The sequence below is a fragment of the Ailuropoda melanoleuca genome, chromosome 13 (assembly GCF_002007445.2).
Source record: "Ailuropoda melanoleuca isolate Jingjing chromosome 13, ASM200744v2, whole genome shotgun sequence".
In the NCBI taxonomy this organism is placed as follows: Eukaryota; Metazoa; Chordata; class Mammalia; order Carnivora; family Ursidae; genus Ailuropoda; species Ailuropoda melanoleuca.
Window position 1 is genome coordinate 44,421,330 of NC_048230.1, and position 25,595 is coordinate 44,446,924.

The 25,595-nt window shown below is 60.5% G+C and overlaps 5 protein-coding genes across 9 annotated transcripts; 2 read left to right on the top strand and 3 right to left on the bottom strand.

Annotated features, from left to right (window-relative positions):
• Positions 1–166: 166 nt before the first annotated feature.
• TSPAN10 (tetraspanin 10) lies at positions 167–9,143 on the top strand. 4 transcript variants are annotated; one of them, XM_034641455.1, is made up of 7 exons: positions 167–4,355; positions 4,459–4,602; positions 5,570–5,714; positions 5,809–6,111; positions 6,257–6,390; positions 6,776–6,834; positions 8,074–9,143. In XM_034641455.1, exons 2-7 carry the CDS (start codon positions 4,567–4,569, stop codon positions 8,432–8,434), a joined length of 1,038 nt encoding a protein of 345 aa, XP_034497346.1. In that variant the 5' UTR covers positions 167–4,355; positions 4,459–4,566; the 3' UTR covers positions 8,435–9,143. The 4 variants fall into 4 exon arrangements, with proteins under 4 accessions (XP_034497346.1, XP_034497345.1, XP_034497344.1 ...); XM_034641454.1 differs by having other exon boundaries at positions 167–4,602; XM_034641453.1 differs by having other exon boundaries at positions 167–5,714; positions 8,074–9,141.
• A 217-nt stretch (positions 9,144–9,360) lies between these two features.
• PDE6G (phosphodiesterase 6G) lies at positions 9,361–12,880 on the bottom strand. Its single transcript, XM_019798930.2, has 4 exons — positions 12,784–12,880; positions 11,179–11,473; positions 10,767–10,807; positions 9,361–10,339 (listed from the first exon to the last, which is right to left on the bottom strand). Exons 2-4 carry the CDS (start codon positions 11,322–11,324, stop codon positions 10,263–10,265), a joined length of 264 nt encoding a protein of 87 aa, XP_019654489.1. The 5' UTR covers positions 11,325–11,473; positions 12,784–12,880; the 3' UTR covers positions 9,361–10,262.
• A 2,008-nt stretch (positions 12,881–14,888) lies between these two features.
• OXLD1 (oxidoreductase like domain containing 1) lies at positions 14,889–16,415 on the bottom strand. The gene is made up of 2 exons (XM_034641459.1): positions 16,274–16,415; positions 14,889–15,474 (listed from the first exon to the last, which is right to left on the bottom strand). Exons 1-2 carry the CDS (start codon positions 16,331–16,333, stop codon positions 15,058–15,060), a joined length of 477 nt encoding a protein of 158 aa, XP_034497350.1. The 5' UTR covers positions 16,334–16,415; the 3' UTR covers positions 14,889–15,057.
• An 82-nt stretch (positions 16,416–16,497) lies between these two features.
• On the top strand, positions 16,498–21,719 carry CCDC137 (coiled-coil domain containing 137). Its single transcript, XM_034641456.1, has 6 exons — positions 16,498–16,677; positions 16,981–17,114; positions 18,450–18,672; positions 19,975–20,057; positions 20,197–20,276; positions 20,442–21,719. The coding sequence occupies exons 1-6, from the start codon at positions 16,547–16,549 to the stop codon at positions 20,664–20,666; spliced, it is 876 nt and encodes a 291-aa protein (XP_034497347.1). The 5' UTR covers positions 16,498–16,546; the 3' UTR covers positions 20,667–21,719.
• A 1,106-nt stretch (positions 21,720–22,825) lies between these two features.
• Positions 22,826–25,529, bottom strand: ARL16 (ADP ribosylation factor like GTPase 16). Of its 2 annotated transcripts, XM_019798926.2 has the most exons (5): positions 25,431–25,529; positions 25,206–25,264; positions 24,603–24,716; positions 23,947–24,062; positions 22,826–23,818 (listed from the first exon to the last, which is right to left on the bottom strand). In XM_019798926.2, exons 1-5 carry the CDS (start codon positions 25,489–25,491, stop codon positions 23,647–23,649), a joined length of 522 nt encoding a protein of 173 aa, XP_019654485.2. In that variant the 5' UTR covers positions 25,492–25,529; the 3' UTR covers positions 22,826–23,646. The 2 variants fall into 2 exon arrangements, with proteins under 2 accessions (XP_019654485.2, XP_034497349.1); XM_034641458.1 differs by lacking the exon at positions 25,206–25,264 and having other exon boundaries at positions 25,451–25,497.
• Between the last annotated feature and the right edge of the window lie 66 nt (positions 25,530–25,595).

The following is a 25,595-nucleotide window of genomic DNA, read 5'->3' on the forward strand; positions in this document are numbered from 1 at the left end:
CGCCGCTCCAGCTTCGCCGCCGGCCGCCACCGCCGCGCGACGTCCGGCGCCTCGCCCAACGCGCTCCGCCGGCCGCGCAGCCCCGAAACGGAGTTCCGGCCCTCCAACGGCCCGCGCATGCGCAGGCGGGGCGGTCCCGAGTCCCGGGGGGGAGGGGAGAAGGGGGGAAGCGGGGTCCGGAGCCCCGCGCCGCAGCGGAAGGAAGGCCCCAGCGTTGGTGACCCGCGCTCCTTCCCGAAAATCCGGGCGAGGCAGGAAGGTCCGAGGAGAAACAAGCGCAAGCGTCCGAACCTCGCCCGGAGACCGTCATCGCCGGGTTACAATGGCGGAAGGAGCGCGCGGGGCTTGCGGGGCTTGCGGGCCGCTGCCGGCGGGGATGTCGTGCCGGGACGCGCACCGCGCACTGTCACGCTGTGCGAACGGAGGGAAGGCGCCTCCGCGACGCTAGCGAGACGAACGCCCGGACTCGAACAGTGTCCCGGCCCAGGGCTGCGCGCCCGGACGGCGGCTCTCCGAGGACCCCCCAGCGCGGGCCTCAGGGCCGCCGCCCCCGGGATCCCGGCTCTGCTGTGCGCGTCCTGTCGTCCTTTCCGGTTTTCCCCCGGGGCCCCCGCTTTCGTGCCGCCGCAGGCCCTGCAGTTCCGTAGCTGACCTTGCCCGTGACTGCGGGGAAGTTACCAACACGTCTAGGAGGCCCAAATCTGTGGTTCCACCCCATGGCTCGACCCCGTCCGCACCCCCCCTGTTAGCGGCAGCCGTGTTCACCTCACGGTCCGCGCCTCATCTCGGGGTCGGCAGCTGCTTCAGCTCCCCGCTCGTCCCACCCACGAGGATCGACGAGGGGTCTCCACGGCTGCGTGTGGCCGGCTAAGGCGGGGACGAGGGCGAAACCGGAGAGGGTCCCCCCCAGGTGGAGCCTACCAGCAGGAGGCCGCGTGTGAACACATCACACCTGTGACTGAGCGGCGGAGGGTGAGAGCCTGGTCAAGAAAGACCTCGCTGAGGAGGGGAGAGCAGGTCCCGGACAAAGCTCCTGATGGGAGAGAAACAGGACGAGGGGAAAGCATGTGCAAAGGTCCAGGGCCTGGCAGGTGCTGGGTGCTGCCGGAACAGCGCAGCCGCTGGTGAGGCCCAGAGACCTGAGTGAGGGCGGAGGAGGGCGGGGTCGGGAAGAGACACGTGGAAGGCCTCCGGAGTCTATTGTACGTGTGTTATGTTAGCCTTTGGAGGGATGAGAGCGAAGAAGACATGCTCTCCGCTACGGTTCAGAAGGATTCTCGGGTCGTGCAATGCAGACGCAGCATGGAGAGGCAGAAAGAGGAGCCGGGGGACGAGGCCGTGCTGCAGCCCCGAGGACAGAGGCTGAAAGGCGTGAGATCCAAGACAAACACTGGAGGGAGAGTACATAGGATTGCCCCAAAGACTCGGGTGCTAGGCTGTATTTTGCGGACACACAACCTTCTGCTCTTACTCTTTCTTCTTTTACAGAATGGCCTCTGACCTTTTCGCTTCTCTTCTATCGAAACGTATTCATTTTACAGGAGGACAAGACTCCGGCTTCCCCATGATGTCCCCCGGGGCACTCGTGGGCAAGCACTGCCTGACGACAGGCGTGTTATCTGCTGTTTGCTGCTTGCCTTTTTAACCTCCTCCTTGGTACCAGGAAGGTTCTTNGTTTTTTTTTTTTTTTTTTTTTTTTTTTTTTGTTATATGGGTAGTTGTATCACTTTGCTAGGACTGCCTTAACAAAATTGCACAGACAGGATAACTTACATTTATTTTCTCCTGGTTCCAGAGGCAGGAAGTCAGAGATCATGGTGACAGCCACTCGGGTTCTTCTGAGGCCGCTCTCCTTGGCTGGCAGCTGCTGTATCTTATCCTCAGTGCTCAGGCTTCCCTGGTGTTTCTGTGTGTCCCAGTTTCCTCTTCGTATGAGGACACTGGCCTCGTTTTAAGTTGATTACCTCTTTACAGGCCGTCTCTCCAAGTCATCTTCTGAGATTCTGGGGGTTGGGATCTCAACGTATGGATTTGGGAGAAACACAGTTCAGCCCCTCACAGTGGTGCTAACTATAACTTCATTCAGCGTCGCCCAGGATCAGGACAGGCGTGAGATGGAGCTGGAGAGGTGATTGTCGTCCCCCTGAGAGCCTGGCCTTGCAGCTGGATGCAGTCGCCGAGGGGGTCTGGGTTTGTCGCTTCGAGGGAGAGAGGAGTGAAGGCTCGGCTGCATGAGACCACACCTGCAGCTCTCATCTTTGCCCTGAGCTTCGGCCCCCACACAGCAGCCTGACGCTCCCTTCACGGGGCGAATCAGGTCAGGTCGGGATGCTCCTTCACCCCACCCCTCCCCCTCGGAGGGACCCCACCTGAGAAAACCCACCTGGCTCGTTCCCTCCCCTCCCCCCGTTTCTCCCCTTCCTCTTCTTTTTTTTTTTTTAATTAAGATGAAATTCGCTCAGCATGCAGTCAACCATTTTTCAGTGAACAATTCAGTGGCATTCAGTGCTTTGACAGTGTGGTACACCCACCTCCTGTGTCTACTTCCCAAACATTTCCATCACCCCCCAAAAGGAAACCCCGCACCGTTCAGCAGCAGCTCCCCATTGCCCTCCCCCAGCCCCCGGCAACCACCAACCTCCAGACTCACCTATTCTGAGTATTTCACGTGAGTGGAAGGATGTGTTTGTGGACTTTAGTATCTGGCTGCTTTCGCTGAGCATAATGTCTCCAGTTCCGTCCATGTTGCAGCAGGCGTCCGAGCTCCTTTTCATGGCTGAGGAATATTCCGTTGGGGGCATAGAGCACGTCCTGATTATCCATGCTTTGTTGATTCGTATCTGGGTTGTTTCCACCTTTTGGCAAGTGTGGGTAACACTGTCATGACTGCGCGCGTGTGTGTGTATTTGTTTGAGTCCCTGATTTCGGTTCTGTGGGGTACATACCTAGGAGCCAGATGCCTTACAGTGAGCCACCCCCTGACTCTTCACCCTCCTTTCCGGGCTTCACACCTCTGACGACCACATAAAGTCACATGTACTCACGTAGTTACTCGCTGGCTTTATGACCTCCTCTTCACCAGAGGTAAAATCCTGCTGACTGGGGGTGGACAGGTTTTTCCGCTGCGGTGTCACCAGGGCTCGGGACACTCCCTGGCTTAGATCAGTGATCTATTATCCCCAGTTACCTACTGTATAATTGTGTCACTATTGCAAATCTATTGTCACAATAATGCTGTAAAGTGAACTCATTCAAAACAGTGGCTTCACACAACAGCCATTTGCCAGCCTCCCAATCCTGCAGGTCAGGAATCGAGACTGGGCTCAGTTGGGTGGTTGTCATGTGGGAAGCTGGGGGGCGGGGAGCATGAACCAAGAACACAAATAACTACAAAATAAAGTGAATGGTTTCCCAAAAGAAGAGGGGAGGCCTCCGCTTGTGGGGCCGGATGTGGTCTGGAGCTGGACACAGGGAGGAGTTTTCACGGGATGGCAAAGGCCAAGGACACGTGAGCACTGGGCTGTTGGGGGCCAGCAAGCAGCCTGTGTGGCTGGATTCTAAAGTGGTGGGAAGAGTGAGGGAGAGAGGCTAGGGCTCGAATGTCCGACAAAAGAAGCCAAGAAACAGCAGGGGAGAGAGAACAGTGAAGACAGGCTGGGCATGTGGCCTCGCCCAGGAGGCACCCCCCTTTTCCTACCATGAACACATGTGTGCAGAGGGTCCTCTTGCAGTGTGTGCCCCCCCCAGCCTCCAGAGGTCCCTGCAAGCCAGAGACTGACGTGTCATAACCTCCCACATCACAAAGGAACAGGGGAGGCGTGGAGAGTCATGTGCCCGTGTTCTCAAAGCATTGGTAGTGCTGGGGATGCCTCTGAGCCTTTCTTCCCACCGCCATGCAAGCCGAGGAGAGAGGACAGGGCAGGGTCAGAGAGCCTTGTGCGCCCCTGTGTGCGGGGCAGCTGTGTGGCTCGGGTCCTTCCAGGCACTAGGGCACAATGCTGATTGTGACAGAGTCCTGCCCCCGAGAAGAGACCCTCGGGAGCAAGAAGGAGCCCACGTCCCTCAGAACCAGGAAGGAGTGATCTGGCCAGTGGACACCATCTCATTCTTACAGTGAATAAATGGGGGGATGACCTGGCATTTAACTGCCGGCCCGTCTCCGGGGCTTGTTTCTGTGAGCCAGTTCTCAGGGGTCTGATGTCCGGGCCGAGCTGGGGGAGCAGCCACTGGACCTGCCAGGCTGAGGCCCGCACGAGGACCCTGAAGCGGCGGCCACGAGGTGCCAGCGCCAGCCATGTCACGCCAGCACAGAGCTTCAGGGAATCCGTAGAGCAAGGCTGAGAACCCGCGCTCCGGTAGGGGGGTCTGGGTCTCAGCAAGCAGAGGCTGTCTTAAGCCCTACAGTGTGATGCCTCACATGATCTGGTCATGACTGAGGCGTCCTGGTTCCGCTCGCAGCTCACCCGGCCCTGGGCTGCGCAGCTCACGGGACGGCTGAGGGCACAGGCAGCAGCAGCTCCGAGTCCCAGCTAGAGACCAGGACCAGCACACCTGTCCTGGTGCGGAATGGAGGAGGGGGAAAGGAGCCCCCTGCTGTCCCAGGTAAGCCAGTGCCCTGGTGGCCTCTGCCCCGACTGGAAATGTCTCCGCCCCCACAGGCCCTGGGGAGGACCTCAGGCTGGGTTCTCAGCCACCCTGGCCCCGGGCTCCACCCTGAGCCTTGCCAGTAGGTGGACACCCACGAGGAGCTAAGATTAGGGTGGGGCCTTTACTGATCACCCAGCACCTTCCCCCGGCTCGGGAACGTTTGCTATCCTTGCCCTTGTGCTTGACGTGGACCGAGTGCATCCACACTCTGAGAAAACACACACTCAGGGGATGTGCCCACTGGCCCTTCAGCACCTCCCTCGTGTCCTGCCCATCCGCCTCCACCTGGGACCCCCACCCCCAGCCTCTCAGCCTTCTTATGGCCCTTGTTGGCCCTCCCCCACTGCTGCCTGTGGGTCTGGAAGCAAGACAGTGAGCTCTGGCTCGGGAGTGGCTGGAGGCTGACACCCTGACATCCCGACACCCCTCCCCGCTGGCCGCGCAGCTGCAGGATAACCTCCTGGCCCACGCCCACGGCCGCTGACGGCCCCAGGACCCCCCAGCCTGGCACCAGCAGCCTGGCCTTTTGCTCCCACTGACTGTTGGGATCTGGGGGGGGGCTGACAAATACTCCTTTCCTCTCCTCCAAGTTCACAGTGAATGAGGTTTCAATGCATAGTCGGATGTGGGGAGTGGAGGACAGCTTCTCCCTGGTGAACTGGTTTGGAAGGGAGACCCTGCCTAGGTGTGGGGCCACAGCTTCCTAATTCTCCCAGGTTTCGAGGGCAGACTGTCCCTCTCCTCCCTGCAGGGAGAGAACAGAAGTTTCTCCCACACCTGCCTGCAGGTGGGGGGGGGCAGGCAGATTTGAAATGGAGATTGCTTCTTCAAACCTCACGATCAATGAGCCACTCCTCTGTGGGAGGACTGAGGGCAGGGGATGGGTCTGCACTTCTTTACTTTCCGCACTTGGTATGACCAGTGTCCCAGAGCGTGGCTGAGTGTCCTGCTGGAGGGCAAGACAGGGCTCCTTGGAAGGCCCTGCCTCCCACAGAGCCCTGGTCTCCTGGCTGCACTTCTCCCTGCCCTGGGAGCCTGGCTGGCCCAGCACCGAGTCTGTGCTCAGGGTGAGCGGACTGTGCGGGTGCTGGGACACTGGGGCTGGTCTGAGAGGGGGAAGCAGAAAGGGCAGTCACCTAGGCCAGCCCTTCTGCCTGGCAGGCCTCCACCTCCTGGGCTGGGTGGGGAAGCCCCTCCCTCAACTGCACATACAGACCAATCCACGCAGATGCCTGCCATGTGCCTGTGCTGCGGGACCCACATCCTCCATCACACGCGGGATCAAGGACAGGCGTGTGTCCATGGAACGTCTGCTGCCCAGGACTGCCCTGCTTAGTCTCTACCATGAACTGGCAGGGGGTAGCCAACCCTCCGCTCTGCAGGAGCTAGGCCCTTCCCGTCCCCCCTGCTGCCTGGCCGGCCGACAAGCCTGGAGGCTGCCGCGTCCCTCCCCAGCTCTCTCAGGTCTCCGAGCCTCCCGTTCTCTCTCCACTGTCCAGCCTCTTCCCTGCTGCCAGGCTCTGACCCCCAGCCATGAGGAGGTTACCTCCCTGTTGATTATCGTGTCCTGCTGGTGAGGTCTCCCTGTGTGTTCCTCCTTCCTCCACAGGGCACCGGGTGCTGGGAGGAGCCCCTGCCAGGGAGCAGCCGCTCAGGTCTGGCACCCCAAGAGGACCAGGTCCGGAGGGCAGGCCCTGGGGGAGACCCAGCCTCCTCTCTCCCCTGGGAAAGCAGCTGCCTGAAGTACCTGACCTTCCTGTCCAATTTCCTCTTCTCCCTGCTTGGTCTGCTGGCCCTGGCCATTGGGCTCTGGGGCTTGGCTGTCAAGGGGTCTCTGGGGAGTAGTGGGGGGACGGCCCTGCCTGAAGACCCCTTGCTGGGACTGGCGCTGGGGGGACTGGCGGTCAGTGCAGTGAGCCTGGCGGGCTGCCTGGGTGCCCTCTGCGAGAATGCTTGCCTGCTGCACTGCTTTTCTGGGGGTCTCATCGCCTTCCTGGCACTGGAGGCTGTGGTGGGTGCCCTGCTGGTGGCCTTCTGGGGCCCACTGCAGGATGGCCTGGAGTCGACCCTGCGTGCGGCCATCACCCACTATCAGGATGACCCGGACCTGCACTTCCTCATTGACCAGGTCCAGCTGGGGCTGCAGTGCTGTGGGGTGTCTTCCTACCGGGACTGGACATGGAACCTGTGAGTCCCGGAGCCCACGGGGTGGGGGTGGGGAGTCCCCAGGGGCCAGCAGACCAGACCACATGTACATTCACATGGGTGCACTCACTCGCACACATGCACACTTGTACACACACACAAGTGTGTGCACACATGCCCGTGCACATACGTGGGCCCCCTGCATGTTTCTGCTCCCTCCAGCCAGGACCAGCTGGACAGGGATCTTAGTGGAGAAGCTGAGCCAGCAGACTTAGAAAGTCACCTTGGGGAGTGTTTTTGGTGAGGACATCACACAAAACATCTCAATGTCAAATGCACTTAAGTGGGGACATCGTTCTGGACTCCACAGTTCTCTCTCCACGGCGTGTGCATGTGTGCGTGTATGTGCGTGTGCATGCATGTGTGCGTGCGTGTCTGTGTGTGTGCATGTCTGTGTGTGTGTAAGCGTTACCTATTTAGAAACACTGTGCAGTGTATCTTTTACATTCTGCTGGAGGACAACTGACCACGAGAGATGGAGTCATACAGAGACTTTAAAACCAGCCACCTGTATCCAGCAGTCACTGAAATGTGCCAGGCATTCTAGAAGCATCCACATGGGTGTTCTCATTCATGGGCCGTGTGTGACTTTGGATTGGCGGCAGCCCCCTGTGGTGTCACGTGGTCACCCATCCTGCTGGCCTTTGAGTCCTTGCCTTAGTGAGGCCCACTCTTCTGGGGGATGAGAGCATGCCTGTGAGGGAAGGCAGGTGCAGGACCCCAGGCAAAGGCCAGGGACACTTGGAGGCTGTCTGGAGCTGGGGGCCATGAGGAGAACAACCCTCCGTCTCGCCCTGTGGCTGCCGAGTGCTGCCGCTCGCCCTCCCGCGACAACCTGCTCTCCCAGGCTTCAGTGCACCTTCTCCCCTCCAGCTCTGCCCGCTCAGACCAACTCAGCAGCCCTGTTGGGCAAGGCTGTCTGATTCCCACCCCTCATCACATGCCTGTGCTCCCTCCAGCCGTCTCACCCAATCCGTCCCTTCCAGCCGAGAGGCTTTGACCTCCGTCTGCATGTGCAGAGGCTGCCGTGGGCGCCGTGCGCCGGGATGAGTTACAGGGAGTGGGCTCTTTGTTCCCGTGTGCGTGTGCGTACATGCAGGTGTGTCTGTGTGGCCGTGGCCGTGGCCGTGTGAATGGTCGGTAAGAGACACTTAACTCAGCACCGGGTCCTGGAACAGTGGGCCCTGCCCTCCGGACCGACGCCCAGGTGTATCCCTACAGGGACTTGAACTGCAGCTCCCCTGAGGCCCAGGCCTGCAGCCTTCCTGCCTCCTGCTGCCTCAGCCCCGGGGAAGACGGAGGGGCTGCCAACGACCCCTGCGGCTTCAGAGCTCCAGGCCTGGATGAGGGTGCCGCTCCGAGGCGGGTGCATCTGGTGGGCTGTGGCCCTCCACTCCGATGGTGGCTGCGTGCCAAGGTCCGCGGGGCAGGTGCCTACGCAATCGCGGTCGTGGCCGTCCAGGGGGTGGAGCTCCTGTTGGCCGCCCGGCTGGTGCAGGCCCTGGCTGTCCGCCAGGGGATGGTGGAGAGCCCCAGAACTGCGGGGTCACAAAGGTCCTCTGCCCAACTGGCCCAGGCCTGATAGCCCCAGACGACACCTGGGCAGGCGTCAGAGTAACCGGGTCGCGTCTCGGACACCTGGGCCGCCTCTGCCTGCTGTGCCTCCCACTCCCCAGGGGCCCCTTTCCCTGAGGCCAGGGAATGCCCGCCTCCTTCCCCGTGAACGAGTCCCGGTACCACCACCAGACTGCACTCTCTTTTGGAGACTTTTGTACTCAACCACGGAGCCAGGCACTGCCCGCTCCCTGCAAACACCCTGTGGCCTGTGTGAGCCGCCCCTGCGGGGCGCTGCCGGCCAGCATCCGCCTCCTACTGGGGAGGCCAGGCAAAGCTACCTGGCCGGTGGGGGGAGTACCAGCTCCGAGGACTGGATGAAATCCTGCTGTCAAGACCCCAACTCCCACCCGGACCATCACCTCCCAGCTCCACCTCCAGCCACCTCTGAGGCCTGCCTCCGACCTCCATTCAGACCCCACCTCTGAGGCCCACCCTGTGGCCCCACTCCCTTACCACCACCTGGCCCTTTCCCGTCCACTGTGGTGGCCAAGGGTGAGGCCCAGGCGGAAATAAATTGTAGTGAGCTGTATCATTCGGACAGTAAGTGGCACCAGTCTTAAGTGGGCAGCGTGAGGAACTCTTCCCCCTGTAAACCCACGTGGACCCACGGCCAGGCCAGGAGCCAGCCACAGCAGGCTGCTTCGCGTCCTCCCTCTGGGCACCCCGACCGGCCTTCATCGCCTTCAGTGACCATGGCTTTCTCTGGCTTCCACATGAAATGGGATCCCAGGGGGGCCCTTCCCCAGAATCACCGTCTGGTCCCTGCTGTGTGAACGGGCCCCACGAATGCACCTGGTCACGTGGACACACACTTGGCAGGCTCCCGGATGGGTGAGCACAGGCGCACCCGATCCCCCTGGGTGTGGCATCGGGAGTGGACCGCAGGGTCATCGGTGGGCCCCTGGCCAGCAGTAGTGGACAGCTAAGGACAGGCTGGCTGGGCCACTAAGCGAATTCCCCGGTCTCTCTGCACCTGTCTCCTCATCTGTGAGGCGGGGCCGAGCGCTCCCTCCTGGCGTGAGCTGTCGCTGGGCCTCACCCAGGAGATGGGTGAGGCCTGCCGGGCGGGCACGGGGCTGCCTCCCACCTAGCCAGCCTGGCTGCGTGGACCCCCAGCCTCACAGACTCCGCGTCTAGTGGGCTTCCTCCCCTCTCAGCCTAGCCGGACCCCTGCTGCCCCCACCACCCTGCACCTTCACCCCTGCGCACCTGCCGGAGACCCACGTTCTTGGCCCTGCCCCCATCCACAACCCACTCCAGCTGAGCGAGTAGGGGCATGCGAATTTAATTTTGAAACAGAACAGCAAGCATGGGCCATTTTGGAAAGGGCGTTTCCTGCCGGTGATGGGTTTGGAGGGGTATCGGTCGGATGCCACCAGATGCCGTCAGGACTCCCCCCCTCCCAACACACACACCCAACCCAATGGCGGCAGCTGAGAAGGGCTAGCGAGAGGAGCTTGTTCTCATCACCAGGCCGCAGGATGGGAGCGGGCTGTGAGGGACATTCCTGGGAGACCCTGCTCTGGCTTTCCAGCCCTAAGCGAAGGTGTGTGGGCCAGTGTTTCTGGAAGCTAAGCAGGGCCTGACCGGCCCCGAGGTGTCCTGCAGGGAGCTGGTGGGCTTCTAGTAACTGGCATCTGGGGGCCTCAGGATGCCACCCTGCAAGGGGCTCCAGACACAAACTGGGCAATCTGGGTACCCTCGGAGGGCCGGCCTCCTCACAGGAATCCTGAGCAGAGGTTGGGACGGGCAGCAGGGGGTACGGCCCTGAGGCTCTGGGTCAGGCTCTGGCGCTAGATGATGCCATACTGGGCCAGTTCGTGCAGCTCCAGATGGTTGAAGGCCTCCCATGGGCAGATGACCGTGATGTCTGCAGGAGAAGAACAGTGGCACCAGGAGGGTCATGGCCCCAGGGCCACCAACCCCTCCGGGCCCTGCTGTCTACACCCCAAGTGGTGAGAGTGGAAGTCTGGGTGCAGAGCCTGGTGTGCAGAGCACACCAGCTTGAGGGTGTCAAGTGGAAGAGGATGGGTGCAGCACGCCAGGGAGGACAGAGGGAGACAACGAGGCCTCCTTGTTGCTTTCCAACCCCTCCCAGTACCCAGTGACCCCAGTGAATGGAGCAGCCCCACCTCAGTGAGGCCTACAGCTTGATGTTGGGGCAGAGAATGAAGGACAGGCTTGGGGCGGCGCTCTCGGTAAGCTTGGGCTGGAGAAAGTGGAGGAAGGATGGGACCCCAGGCGCACGGACAGGCGGGAGAGTGGGGGGACCTGGAAGACCCTGGCAGCTGTCATACCTGTTCCCAGGCCTTCCATTCCAGGGATGTCGTCCCCAAACCTGCAGGACAGAGTGGTCAGGGCCAGTGGCCGGGAGGAGGGGAGTGGGGGTGCGTGGGGGCATACGTGCCCTTGAGTGCAGGCCCCTGGGTGCGCCAGTGCGCCCTGGCTCTGAGTGTGCACGCAGGGACGCACGCTGGCGGGAGGGCTGTGGCTGAGCCCCTAAGTGGCAGTGAGCGTGGTCTCCAGATCTATTTGGCAGTGACAGGTAGAGGGTGACAGGAGCCCCCGACCCCTCCCGCCCCCCATGCTGAGGAATGGGGGACCCCTGGGAATGACCTCGGCCAGGAAAGGGTGGCATGCCCCCTGTTCTACCGTGCAGCCCCCCTTCCTGTGTAGCCTGTGGCTGGGCCCTCCACCAGCTCTGCTTACCCTTGGACGCCTTTCTTGGGGGGCTTGCTCTTGAACTGCCTGGTTTGCCGCTGCTTAAATTTGGGGGGCCCTTTTCTGGGAGTGATGGGCCCCCCAGTCACCCTGGTGGCTGACCGGATCTCGGCCTTGGGTGGCTCCAGGTTCATGGCCAGGCTGGCAGAGACCCCACGGCGACCTCTGGCTTCTAGACTCCCTCACGCTGTGGGCTGTGGGCACACCAGGCTGGGGGAGTCCTGGTCAGCCCCCTTGCTTCCACCCCCGTTGCAGGTCTCAACCCAGCAGAACAGAGGAAGTCCTGAAACAGGAAACCCAGGGGGCCCTGAGCATGACCCCAACAGCAGCCCCCTGCCGTCACCACGTGGGGCTCCAGCTGGGGTCAGACGGGAATGAGAGTACTGGTGGCCCCCCTGGTGCACCCCCCTCGGGTGTCTCCCCTTCTGCGTGCCCCGCCCCAATCCCTGGGGGTCGGGACACTGGGCCTCCTTCTTGGCGGCAGGCCAGGCGCCTAGGAGTGGCAACAAGGGATGACAGAGAAAGGAGGGCAAGGTGTGCGGTAGAGAGAGGCCTGTCTCAGGAGAAACCCCGAGCTGAGCTATGCAACCCTCCCCTCCCCCCCGGGCAGTTTCTTCCCTCAACTGGTAAATCCCCTGGCTACTCACTGTGCTGTAAGACTGCCCTGGGCACCAGTGTCACCTCCTGGTGTCCCTGAACCCACTGCACAGGGTAACCTCCCCTCTGCCTCTCCCTGGATGCCCTAATACCCACTGAACCAGCTCAAGGGCAGCTCGGCTTCCCCTAAGCCTATTAGCACCAGAGGGCGACTCTAATCCCTCAGGGCCACTGTGAGCCTGGAAGGTTCTGGGGCTAAGCACAGGACACAGACAGGTGACCCTGGCACTGGATGCCCCAGGCACCACCTCGTGGGCCCCCTTTGCTGCTCCCGTCTTGCGGGCTGTAGCGCCTGACTCCAGCCTTGGGTTACCACTGGCAGCTGGCTAGAGCACCAGTGCTGAGACCGACTGGCGGGCGAGGCAGGCTGGGGGGTGGGGGTGGGGCCCCTACCAGGTGCACCCCACCATGGACCTTTCCCCCTAACATTCATCCTCTGTGCCAAGGGGACCTGCAGCAGCCCAGGGGGGCATACACGGGTCCAAGCGGACCTGGCTGCTCAGGGCCCATCATGCCCGCCCCTCAGCCTAGATGCTGTAGGCCCAGCCAGACCCCTTGCCCAGTCCCAGGCCATGGGCCTGGTGTGCGCAGCCCTGACCCGGACGGAACTCCCCATCAGATGCTGGCCTCGTGGAAACCAGGGTCCAAGCTCTCCCAGCTGCCCCAGCCGCAGTCCAGTCTGTGGCTGACGACCCCTCAAATTGGCCAAGAGTGTGTGGATCACAGACCCTGGGGACTGCCTGCAACCATCCTTTGATATGGGGAGCTGAAAATGACTGGCTAGGGAACCGCTCTGACGAGGACAGAGGACAGACTCCTGTAGATCCAGCCCTCGGTGTGGTGGGGAAAAGCCCGCCAACTCCCCACCCTCTGGGCAGATACCCCACACCCCTGGGAAAGTGGCTGCCAAGGTGACTGGGGAAGGTCAGTACTCACCGAGCACGGAGCAGGTCTCAGGGGGCCATGGGGGTGAGCGGCCAGGCATCCCTCAGCAGGGGGCCAGCTGGGCATTTATCCTGCTTCTGGGTAAGCTNCGGGGGGGGGGGGGGGGGGTGTGTGTGGCGGGAGGGCACCACCACTGAGGGGTCAGGGAGATGAGGGAAGGGGCTCGGGGCGGGCAAGGGCCCGGGGATGGGGCCGGGACAGGGATGGGATGCGCCGTTACAAACCGCAGGGCAGGGGCAAGACCCTCTCCCAAAGCTGCTCATCTTGGAAGCGAAGAAGAAAGCACGGTGACTGTGGTCCTGGGTCTCCCCACTCTCAGCTCTCTGACATCTGAAGAATCTGCCTTCACGGCCCCCAAAGCCTGTGTAGTCTGGCCACTATCTACCTCTCTGACCTCACCTGTGATGCCTCTGCCGTGCTCTCCACGCTCCCAGCCCCTTGTACTCCAGGATCTTCGCACCTGCTGCCCTTCCTGTGGGTGTCCTGTGCGCCTCTCCTCATTCCCTCAGCTCCCCCTTCCTGGGACTTCAGAGCTCTGCCCCAGGTCGTTTCCTCAGGGTGACCCCTCAGGCAAGACCAGGGTGCCTATGTCATAGGCCCTCACGGCAGATGGACTTGCTCACATCCTGACAATGCTCCTGTTAACCTCTGCATTCCATGCTGGGGTGGAATGCAGCAGATGTTTCTACCGGACCCCAGCTTCCAGCCCAGTGCCAGACACGTCACAGACGGCTGCATGAGAAGACAAGCCCCGCACCTGCGTGAGTCTCGCGAGCCTGCTGCTGGTGCCGCACGGGCAACCTCGACTGCCGTGGGCTCCGTGGAGGAGCCCGCCTCGCTGCCAGGAGCAAGGCCAGCGGCTGCCCCTGGGGACAGGGCTGCGCTGTGACACCTGCATTCCACAGCAGGCCTAATTCAGTAGGATCCTTGGGATGTATACATGTACATGTCCCCAAGTACATACAGAAAACCCCTTATAAATCTGAATTTTGAAGAAAAATACGGAAAACCTGTCTCTGAGATAAGCCACCCCTTCACAGAGCCTTGGAGCCCGCCAAGCTTTGCTGTGCTGCTGTCCCTGGAGAAAACCTTTCTCTTTCTGGGATGTTTCTGAATCTGTATGCGGATACATTAGATGAGGTGCTCTCCGAGATACAACCTAATAGATACATAAACTGTTTCTGGAGGGCACGCAGCTGTCCAGAAAGATAGCCTGAACCATGGGTGTCTAACTAGGCACCATGTTTTGCTTCCATTCTCTCACCCACACATCTCTATGTGACATGCCAGCTTTACATTAAAAGCCCCTACCTGGGAAGGCCTGTTTATCAGCTCAAACCCCTCGTGAATTTATGCTACAATCTTAGTTTTTTTTCTTTAAATAAGGAGAGATAAAACACACACAAGTTCCTTTAACCCCTGCCCCATCCAGGCCACTGGTATCAGTGCCTGGAACTGCTGGGGGAAGGAGATAAGGTGGGGCAATTTCCATGATGGGAGTGAGCAGGAGATGGGGATGGGCAGTGAGGGCCCTAACATAAAGTTCTTCCTGGGCTGACTGGTCCTGCAGCTGGGTATGCACCCAACGACCAGGCTAGTGCTGGGAGGCTGATTCTGGGGCTGATGCCGGAGGCCTCTGTGTCCTTACACCCTGGTCAATTGCCTCGATCATTGTGTCGAAGTGGGTGGGAAGGATTGGAGGCTAAGACCCCTGCGGGCTGATCTACAGCTTTCTACCTAGTTGGTGAATGGGTTTGTCCCCAAGGAGCCCTGCAGCTGGAAGAATGGGGCCCTTCCCAGGCTGCCTACAGGTGTTCGTGCCTGCCAAGGGCTTTGCCAATAGCAACTTCATGGGCCCAGGTGGTCCTCCCTCTGCCACTGAGAATAACCAGAGCTGACCTTGGGGCAGGACTTCTGGGGTGCTGGGACATGGAAGGGGACTCCTGGGGTCTTTGTCACGTAGGCAGTCAAAGAAATGGATTTTCCTTCACCCTTCCAGGCTGGTGAAAACTGCAGGCTCTGAATAAAAGTTCAATGCTGAGCTGTACCTGCTTTCTTTGACAATATAACACAAGCCCTACAGAGAACGCAGAAGCTTCCCATCTAACCACCACAGAGACTTGTTTATTCTCAGATAAAGTCAATAAATAATCCTTCCTATTCCTGTCTGACACCAGCTTCGTGCAGGGCCACGCATAAAGCTCCGTGCTGCTTCCTGAGAAGGGGCTGTCAGGCTGGAGCCGGTGTGGGTGCTGGGCAAGTGGCTCAGCCCCCACTCCTCACGCGGAGCTGGATCTCCACCCTGAGGAAGGCCTTGAGGTTCTGGTCAGCCACGTGCTCCTCCACCGCGGCCAGGGCCCGCTCACCGCCATCCCGGTAGTGCTGCAGCAACAAATCTGCGTACTCCACCCACACGCAGTTGGGGCAGCCACTCATGCAGCAGTTTGTGGGGGGCTGGAGCTCAGGCGGCGGGGGATACGGGGGGTCTGGGGGGCCCCCGCCAGGCAAGGACGACTTGGGCTGCCTGTTGCTATCTGCACCTGATTGAGCGCCCCCCTCCACATGGTCCTTCCCGAAATCTCTGTGGCCTTCACGGACTTGGATCCAGGCATGTGGCCTGTAAAGAATCCTGTCACCTTCAGGAAGCCTTTGCCACCGGTCCCAGCTGGAGAGACGTGGCCCCTGAAAAGACAAATGCTGGTAAGGTGTTGCCGGCCCCCAGCTCGAGGGAAATTTCAGCCTCCTGTCACTGGCAGGCGGCTCCGGGTGCTTCTCTGCTTCCTCATTTCCCAGGAGACCTTGGACAAGTTACTGCACCTGTAGACTCAGTTTCCCTTCTGTGAAGTGGCCGTAAGGGCTGGAGAAATGCTGGGCTTGGGGACAGGCACTGGGTGCGCACTCCAGCAGATGGTGGGGTGGGGGATACCCTGGCACCCCACCTACTTGGGCAGAAATGGGGGCAGGGTGGAAGCTTGCGAGCTGGGGCCACACAGGGGCTTCTCCCTCTCCAACCAGGGCAGCCCCGCTCCTCGCTTCTGACCATCCTGACTGACGGCATAGCCCCTTCATGCCTGTCTTCCTACCAGGTCATCCCCCAAAGGTCCCAAGGGCAGCCCTCCTTCCCAGCGCCCCAGAGGCACGGCGGGCAGCCTTCCCTCCCTTCTCCGGCCCCGGCCCCAGGGTCCTGTCCCCTGCTCTACGGTCTCCGGGGCCCCCAACACTGACTGCCACGGCCCTGACCTTACTTATTTACTCTGCCTAAATCCTTCGAGGAGGATCAGCTCCTTGTTCACTGCGGCTTCCCCAAGCGGCTGCACACAGCCGGCGCGCAAGGGATACCGCCGAACGGGCCGGCCTTCCCGCGGAGCCGGGGCCAGGACCGGAACGACAGCAGGCGGCGCGGGCCGGGAGTCTCCGGTCCCTGCCGGGCCCCCGCCTCCCGAACGCACCCCGCCCCGGCCCACGCCCCGCTGGTACTTGCCGGACCGCGGGTAGCGGCGACCACCGTCCGGCCTGCCCCAACCAAGCTCTGGAGCAGCATCGCCGGCGGCCCAGCCCGGGCGCACGCGCGGCGCACCCCGGGCCCCGCCCGAGGCGGTGTGAGAGGCGGCCGCTCGGGCCAATCCCGGTCCGCTAGGGAGCAGCACTGCCCCAATGGACACAGAGCTGGGAGCAGGAAGCGGAAATGACGGTCAAGGGGCGGGACTGCGCGAAAGGGCGGAAGTGGCTTACTCCGGGAGCGCCGGGCGTGCAGATGGGGGGACCCGGGCGCCGAGGTGCTGCGCCGACGGGGTCGGCGGGGCCTGGGGGTCCTGGGCGGCCGCACGGGCGGCAGCAGCAGCTGCGGGGGAAGCAGCGCCCAGCGCCGTGGCCCGGACCACGCAGGTGGGTCTCAGCGCCCCGCAGTCCCTACCTGGCCCCCGGCTCTGTCCGGGCAGTGGGTGCGCCGGAGGATCGGCCGGGTGAGCGGCGGCGAGGCTCTCCGCCGTGGCACTAGCCACCTTCCAGGGTGCGGTCCCTGCCCTCCTGGGGCTTCTGCGATAACCCAGTTCAGAGGCAGTCTCCGGTGAGGTTGCGCCCTCGCCTGGCACCCCAGCAGCCGGGGTGCCCCGCCAGGTTCGCTTTCTGTGTCTGATTTTGCTCGTGCGGAGCTTAGAACGCGTCTCACCCTCCTGTTCTCGCTCCCAGCAAAGAAAAAAAGAAAGTGAATTGCAAGCCCAAGAACCAGGATGAACAGGAAATCCCCTTCCGACTCCGAGAGATTATGAGGAGCCGCCAGGAGATGAAAAATCCCATCAGTAACAAAAAGAGGAAGAAAGAAGGTAATGTGCAGGTTCATGCTGGGTGGCAATACAGCTTTGTGTGCCCCAAGCCACTTCATTGCCTAAACGTTAATCGTGCGTCAGGCAGCAGAGGTCCCTGGACACCCAGTGGTCTGAAGGTGCAGGAGCTTGTGGAGCACTGACCTAAGGCTGGCGTCACCAGGGCCAGAGGTGGCTGGCAGCAGGTGCCGGTGTGGTTTCGGTGTGGTTTTGGACGAGGCTCCAAAAGGAGCCTCTGGCGCCTCCTGTTAGAATTGTTGATTCCCCTCCCAAATTAGTGCAGATCCGGCAGAAGGGATGGTGGGTTCAGATTGACTTTGAGAAAAGATCCCTGTGTAACAATTGAGGACGTGGACAGGACAGGCCAAGGAAGTTCTTGCACGTGAGAAACAGCTGTTTCTTGGACGGGAGTGCAGAAACGGTGGGGGAGAGAAGTGGATATTCTCTGGGGGAGTTAAGGAGGGACGCGGTCAGACCCCCCCCCTGAAAAACTTTCCAACCCCTCACCCAACTCGGGTGCCCACCTGCCAGCCTCTGTCAGAGACAACACTCAGGGCATTTTGGGGAATGGAGTCCAGCACGTTGGTATTTTGTGTATGTACATTTGTTTTCCCAAACATGAGATTGTTTTTACATCAGTGCCGTTTTATAATTTCTTTGTAAACCTCACGCTTTTCGTTGGGGGTTATATGACCATCAAAGTGATGGTGGCAGAAAGAGATGGTGAGAAGCAGAGGACGCCCTGGCCCCGGTGGAAGGTGGCCCAGTTTGACTGTGCTTCCCTGAGCTGGCTCTTGGTTTTGGTGAAGACATAAACTCACCTATGTGGGAAAGCAAATGGGTGGAAGGTATGAGGTGCGGCATAGTCTCCCTCCCCGTCTCTGAATCCTGCTCTTTCGCCCCGCGTGAACGTGCTGTTCATCTTCTGCTGTGCCGGCCGAAGAGAAGCGTCTTGCAGGTCTCCACATACTTATGACGGAAAAGCGGCACATTTATTCTATGGATCGCTGAACGTTCTGGGTTTGTGCAGTCAAGTCTTCACACGAACATAGGGTGGTTACTCGGCCAGTCTGGCACTGATGATTAAATAACATTTAGTTTCTTTCCTGTTTTCTTTTTCACCTGAGCTGTGGTGGACAGCTGATGTGCAGCAGTGGGCTGCGGGGCTCCCATCCCCATGGGTGCCCGAGCTGGACATCGTAAATCTTTAGCTCCTGTAGTTGGGCTGCCCCCACTTGAGTCTGGTCTTCCTTCCCTGTGGCCCCGGGCAGGGCAACGAGCCTGGGCGGGCAGCCAGCCTGGCACCACACCCCCGACCTCTCCTTTCGTCCTCAGCCCAGGTGGCCTTCAGGAAGACATTGGAGAAGGAAGCAAAGGGAGCGGAGCCGGACATCGCTGTCCCCAAATTCAAGCAGAGGAAGTGGGAGTCTGACGGGGCCTACATCCGGCGAATGGAGCAGGAGACCCAGCACGTGCTCTTCCTCAGCAAGAGCCAGGCGGCCCGGCAGCCCGAGGTGCAGGCGGCTCCCAAGAAGGAGAAGTCGGAGCGGAAGAAAGCGTGAGTGGGGTGGGGTAGGGGTCCTGTGACTGTTCTCTGAAGCGCTAGTGTTTTCTTGCTGGGGGAATCCTAGCCCACCCCATGATTCAGGGGGAGCACAGAAAGACGTGAAACCTGGTCAGTCGCTGAGTGTTTTTCTCTATGTCAGAGCTTTTCAACCCTGGGGGTTCAGGGAGCCTCTGAGCCCACGGAACTCTGAAGGCCTACCTTTGTCTTTGCCTTTGTTTGAAAAAGCATCAAGGGGACACAAGAGCCAGATGAGGCCAGGGGCCAGTTGCAATGGGGAGGGGTAAAGATGAGGCTGGTGGTCCCTTGGGAAGGCTTGCTGGGCACTGGGGGATCCCATGTAGCTCTGGGGTTCCCTGCTTCTGACTGGCTGATTCCACCTGAGAACCTGGACTGGGGTCGTTGCCCTGAAAGAAGTTTGAGGGCCTTCCGCTGGGCCGTACGCACAAGTCCTGGGACCTTTCAGCTCTGGCGCCTCATCTGTGAAGAGGGGATGCTAGCATCTCCAGTGGGGGCTCGGATGAGGTCCTTCCAGGGCTCCTGAGGGTGGCATCCGGCACCAGGAGGGAGCCCACCGCCAGCTGTAGCTCCCCTGCCCCCCAGCCCTGGAGAAGTCTGGGAAGGAAGCCCTGTGCCACTTCCCTGGGCCTGTGGGCAGGGGTGGGGAGGTGGTTTCTGCCACAGCTGCAGCTCTTGAGATGAGCGGATCCAAGCTTTCATCCGAAGCTTCTGTCACAGCTGTGGGAGTTGGAGAGGGTCTGCGGCCCCATGGCGCTGCCCGGATCCGAGCACTCTTCACGTTTCTGCTGGGGCCAAGTGACGAAAAGTACATCACAGAAGACCCGAACCACGCACCGTCCGGAGCCACAGCCGTCTCCCAAACACAGTGCTGTTCTGCAACACCCTCTGGATGCAGCAGCACCGTCGGCACACAGGGCCGGTGATTGTCTGGGGCGGGGGCCATTCTGGGCAGCACAGCGCGTGGAGCGACAGCCTGGCCTCTGCCCGAGGTGCCAGGAGCAGCCCCCACGTTGTGACAACCCAGAGTGTCTCCAGACGCTGTCAGATGTGCTCTGGGGGCACAGTCGCCCCCACTGAGAACGTGGCCTTGGAACCCCAGGGGCCTGCTGTTCAGAGCGCATGGCTGTGGGGGGCAGGTGGTCGCCAGAGAGGGGACTTGACGGCAGCTTGCTGGGCTCTGCCGTGGGGCAACCTCCTGGGCACGGGTGACCTCTGCCTTCTGAGTCCGGTGGGATGAGACTGGGAACCTGAACGGCATTGTGCTTTTTTCCCCAGGTTTCAGAAACGGCGACTGGATAGAGTCCGGCGGAGGAGGGAGGAGAAGGCAGCAGAAAGGCTGGAGCAGGAGCTGCTCCGAGGTAGCTCTTCCTGGGATGATCTTGTTGGCCCTGGGCACCTGTGCCGCGGCGGGTGTGGGGGCAGCAGATGGGGGGCCGGGGTGGGGACTGCGGTGGTTGTGTGGCCAGAGGTATCACTTGTGCTCCTCTGCTCCCCCAGACACGGTGAAGTTTGGCGAGGTTGCCCTGCAGCCCCCAGAGCTGACCGCCCAGCCCAGGACAAGCACAAGCCGGGGCCAGGTAAGCAGGGGCATCTGTCCGTGTGTCGCCCAGTGCTGCCTGGTCCAGGGCCTATGCTTGGGATGCCATGTTCTCACCAGGCATACAACTATTGGACCTACATGGGCCCTTTGTTATCTCCCCTCCTTCCTGAACTGTGCCTCAACCATCATCTCTGTTCTTTAGCCTGGGAAGAAGTCGCTGATGCTGAGGATGCTTCTGAGTCCTACTGGCGTGTCCCAGCCTCTGACCACATCGCTGGCCCGACAGCGGATTATTGGGGAGGAGAGAGAGCGGGCCGTGCGGGCCTACAGGGCGCTCAAGCAGCAGCGGCAGGGGGCTCCTCAGTCACCGCAGCCGCCCTGTTCCCCGCACCTCACTTCCGGGAAGAAGGCAGAGACACGTCTGTGACCTCGAGACCAGGGCCTCCACAGCTGGGTTTGGGGAGGACAGGTAGATGGCCCGGAACACACGCTGGGACTCCCAGGCCTCCTATGTACTTGCTGGCCAGCGCAGAAGAGGGCTCCAGGCCTTGGCTCTCATTTTTTCTCCCTAAGATGGCTCTTCTGCGAGTGACCATCTGCTAGGCTGTCTCACACGGAGCACGGTCTGTCCCAAGTCCCCATAGAGTGGCCAGCTCCCGTTTGGGACACAGCCAGTCAGGCACACCTGGCATTGTTCCACTGAAGCTAGCATCATCGTAGCTTTGTTCTGAAGACACGGGTCCAGGCTCAGATACCCCAGGACCACTTTAGGGAGGGAGGACGATCCCGTAATTCTGTCCTGAAATGCAGTCCACTGGAGACACTGCAGACTTGGTAAGCTGAACCCATAGCTACAGCTCTGTGTGGTCCAGTGGCGCAGCACGGCTGGAAGCGCGGGCTGGAGGGGGCTGTGGAGGGCAGAGGTCAGCGTCCGGGCTGCCGGGATCTGCTCCTGGCACCTTATCCCTGCAGAGGCAGGTGGAGCCCCCCCACCCCCCCGGGTTTCACTGGGATGTGGAGACCGGACACCGCCCACCGAGTGGGTTTGAGGTCTGTGTTCTTAAGGTCTTTGGGGAAAGAGGAGCCGGTCTGAGGCAGCTCAAGGGCAAGGACAGGACCGTGGCTCAGGACCTTCCTGTGGCTAAAAGGGCTACGTGGGGAATTCCTGCCAACCGCAGGGCCTGGTGAGGTGTGAACCTTCCACCAGAGCCACAGGAGGGAGCACCCAGACGTTACCAGTGTGCTCAGCTGTGGGGCTCTCAGCAGTCGAGCAGAGTCCTCCTGCTCCTGTCCTCGTGAGGACAGCACCCGGCTCCTTCCTCGCGCTCGCACAGCTCGGGAAATGCTACTCCTCAGCCTTGGTCAGGGCGGCCCTACAAAAAGCGGGTAGTGCGCCTCTGGGGGATCCTTTGCCCTTCCCCCTCGGTATCCTCTACAATGTCTTGGTGTTTGTTTCAGGTTAAAAACTGAGTTGAAGCTATGTTTGCGTTCAAGGCTAGCATCTCAGGGGTGTGTTTGTGTGTGGTGGGGGCCCTGTCCCCTGCATCGGGTGCCCGGGAGTGCTGTCTGCCGCTGCCGTGGTAGAGCACAGGTGGTAGGGGTGGGTAGTGTGGCTGTTCCAGGGTGTTCAGTAGGATTCCAGGACGTGGGCAGGGCGGCAAGACCAGGGGTGAATGCAGTCCCTGAGAAATACCCATGCTCCTGGACACCACCAGGCATGGCATGAAAGCAGGAAGGTGGAAATGGGTCGTGGCTGGAGGTTTGCCTTTTAAAATGAGGTTCAAACCACCTCAGGCCTGTCAGAGTGTCCCAAAAACTCACCAACTTGGCTCAGGCTGGCTCTACCATGAGATGTCATCAGGCCAAAATCTGAGAGGGACCCCGCGCCAGGGGTCACCCCAAGAGACAGAGCCAGGTGCTTGTCTCCTGAGCCTGTGTTTAAGTTCTCTGAAATGGGGGGGTGGATGAAAGCCGGTTAAGCTGGGTGAAGTTGTCTGAAATTCGTAAGGACTGCACCCTCGGGGTGGACACTCGCATCCGCGGCTGCGCGGTGTGACTCGGGGCAGTGGCGCAGGAGTGCGCAGTACCAGACCTTCCCAGAGACAAGCGTTTCCATGGGGTGGGGGTGGGGGTAAGAGACAGGAGCCCCTGTGGCCCTGCAGTCGCTGCAAGAGCTTTTATGAGGCATCATTTACAACCCAAGTGTGAACACATCCCCACAACAATGCGGCCAACTGGAAACCTCGCGCTGAGGTCCCAGGCTGCCGTTTGGTCCTGCGTGGCGGGGGGCAACAGATGTCTGGCGTTCCTTCATGGACCAACTAGCCTCAACTGCCCACTGAGACGGAGAAAGCCATTTGCAGAAAACGCACAACCACACCCGGGAGTAGAGGGCTTCTTAACCAACCACAACGAGCTGAACAGCAGCCCCACACAGACGTCTCACTGTAACCCTGGGAACACACAAGCGTGACTGTTTTTCCAAAAAAAAGTCTTTGCAGATGAAAGTAGGGATCTCGAGATCATCCTGGATTTAGGGCGGGCCCTATGAAAGCCGCATGAAGATAGAGCCAGGGATTCTAGTTCTGCAAGTCACAAGCCAAGCTGTATTGAGAATTCCAGGAGCCACTGGAAGCCAGAAGAGAAGCAAGGAACGCGGCCTCTCTCAGAGCCTCCAGATCCTTCCCCCTCCAACCCTGCTGACACCTTGCTATCAGTTTTCTGGCCTCCAGAGCTGTGAGCGTAAATTTGGGTCGTTTTAAGTCCCCGAGTTTGTGGCAATTTGTTACGGAGGCCCTAGCACATGAGCACACCCTTGTTCTCCCACAAGCCCCCTCAGCTGAAGTCAGGATGAGCTTGCCAGGAACTCCTGCGCTCTCTCTGACCCTCTCCTCACTCTCACCTGCTTGTGGGATCCCCTATGCCCTCCTCGGTGATAAACATGCACTGAGCAAATGAATGAATGAAAACACCATTCTCGTTCTGACTCCAGGCTCAGTCTTCCTAGGACAACGGCCTCATACAGTGGGGGATCACGTCGTCAGCCCGTCACAAACTCAAAAGGTACAGCCTGCACCACAGTCAAGAGATCAAGTCCGTGGGGCTGTACAGTCCAAACACCTGTGGGCAAGAATACTCCCAGGATGGGAGTAGGACACCCAGCCACCCTGCAAGCCTGTCCTCCTCTCTAAGCCCTGGGGACAATCTTCATTCAGAGGCCCCCTGTAAGGAGTTTCTGTAACCGGGGTTCCTCAGTTTACCCATCATTACAACTTGGGCCAGAAGCCTATCCCCTAGGCTTATGTTGGGTCATCCTGTCCCTAATGAGGACAGATCGCTGGAGGCCAAGCAGCGCCGTTCTCTGCCTCCTCCTCAGAGCCGGCCAGTCATGCTTCTCCTCCTGGTGGTCAACTGTCAGTTCTGTGGGTGTCCTGGAGCCAATGCAGCACCCCCGCTAAGCCGGTGCCCTTGTGGGCGCTGATTTCTGCTGTGCTGATGTTCTGCTTGGCACAAGCGATGATGTCTGGGAGCCTGATCAAAGACTTCATCTCCTCTACAGTCATGTAACAGGGCAGATCGCTATAGCGGAAGAAGCACCCTGTCACCGTGGGCTGCCACAAGCCCACCCCAGCCCTCACCGTACCCCACCCCAGGAGCCACCCTCCTGGGGGGCACCCCCCCACTCCTCCCGGATCACAGACTTGTACATTTTATTGAAGAGGATCAAGACCGATGCTTCCGCGAGTCCTTCTGCAGAAAGGAGACCCAGGAGTTGCACGCAGGATGCAGACAGCTGAGTGGGGTTAGCGGCGTCCACCATGAACTAGGGAAGAAGAAAATGCAGGCCAGGGACACCCCGTGAGGGAGACAGTCCTTTCCATTCCCCTTCCTTGGGCATCATGACCTGGCTCAGAAGAGGAAAATGACTTTTAAACAAAGGTCTTTGGAGTCTGCGAAAGTAAAGGGAAATGAGTTGCAGAAGAGTGACCTGCTGTCACTTGTTTCTACCCACAGGAAGTCTCTCTACTCACGTGACCATCAGTTCTCCCAGGAAGGGTCCTAGGATTTGGGGCACAGGCCTTGCTAGGATGGGAAAGGTATGTAGAAGTCAAGCACAAACATAAGAGCACAGGCAGGGAAACAATGCAGAGGGCAAGCACGTTACTGGCAGGGAAGAAACACTGTCCGCGAGCCCCGCGGGAGCTTTCACCTCAGCTCTGGCCCAGGAGCACTACGGATCAAACTGGGTTCCCAAAAGGAAGTCGTCGACTAGCATAACTGCCCAGGAACCCAAACTCTAGCCTGTACGGAGTGAGGTCCAGCACTAGATGATGCCTAAAAAGTTCACCGGATCATGACCTACCAGGAGAGAATGGCAATTTCCATAGTAGCTGGGCCAGATGGGGCCCATGCACCCCCCTAGCTCCCGGATGGTTATCTTGCTTGGGACCACGATGTCAGTAAGGTCGGTGCCCACCTGTGGAAAAAAACAGGAAGCATTAAGGACATCAGCTCTTTCCCACTGGGAACTCCTGGAGAGGAACGTGCACCACCCTTCACACTGATCTAAACGCCAACACGGCCATTCTCAAGGGCTTAGACCCTAAAGCACAACTCTAAGGAAGGAAGGCTGAAGTGGCTTCCAGAGGTCCACGCCCTAACCCTCAGGGCCGGCTGTGGCTGCAGCTCCAACACCCGTTAGTGGGATTCGCCTCGGGGCGACCAGAGAGAGCAGTGTGAAGAGTGGCGAGGGGCGGGCGGCTCGGGGCCCTGCCACGTACCCACGTCCGCCACAGCTCTGTCCCGGGAGGCAGGCCCCTTCCCGTGACATCCCGCTCACCTCGCGAGGGTTGCATTACCACACTGACCCGCCGGACTCCAGGTTCCACTTAAAACAACCCAAAGCGCTTTGCAAACCGTAAAGGGTACCCGTTTCTGCTAAACCCGCGGGAGAGGGGAGGCCTACCGTGGGCCGCGTCGGGGGAGGATCGCCCAGGTCGCCCTTCCCATCCCCGGAGCTCAGCTGTGCGGGCAGTCAAGGATCCCAAGGCGGGCGGCGGCCGGACCCCGTCCCGGGCCGCCCAGCACCCCGCCCCGGGACCCCTATCCCCGCTCCCCCGGGAGCACCCCGACCCCGGCACCAGTCCCCTGCCCCCCTCCTCCTGGCCACCCGCCCGGCGCGGAAGGATAGTCAGCAGTCTTTTCACCAACAGGGTCTTCCCGACCCCCGAAGCCCCCAGCAGGAGACACATCGCTGCTCCGGACTCCACCCGGCACCCATAGCTCGGAGCAAGTCCCGCCCTCCACCCCCTCTCATTGGATAGGCCTCACGTCCTAGCTGCTCATTGGTTCTCGG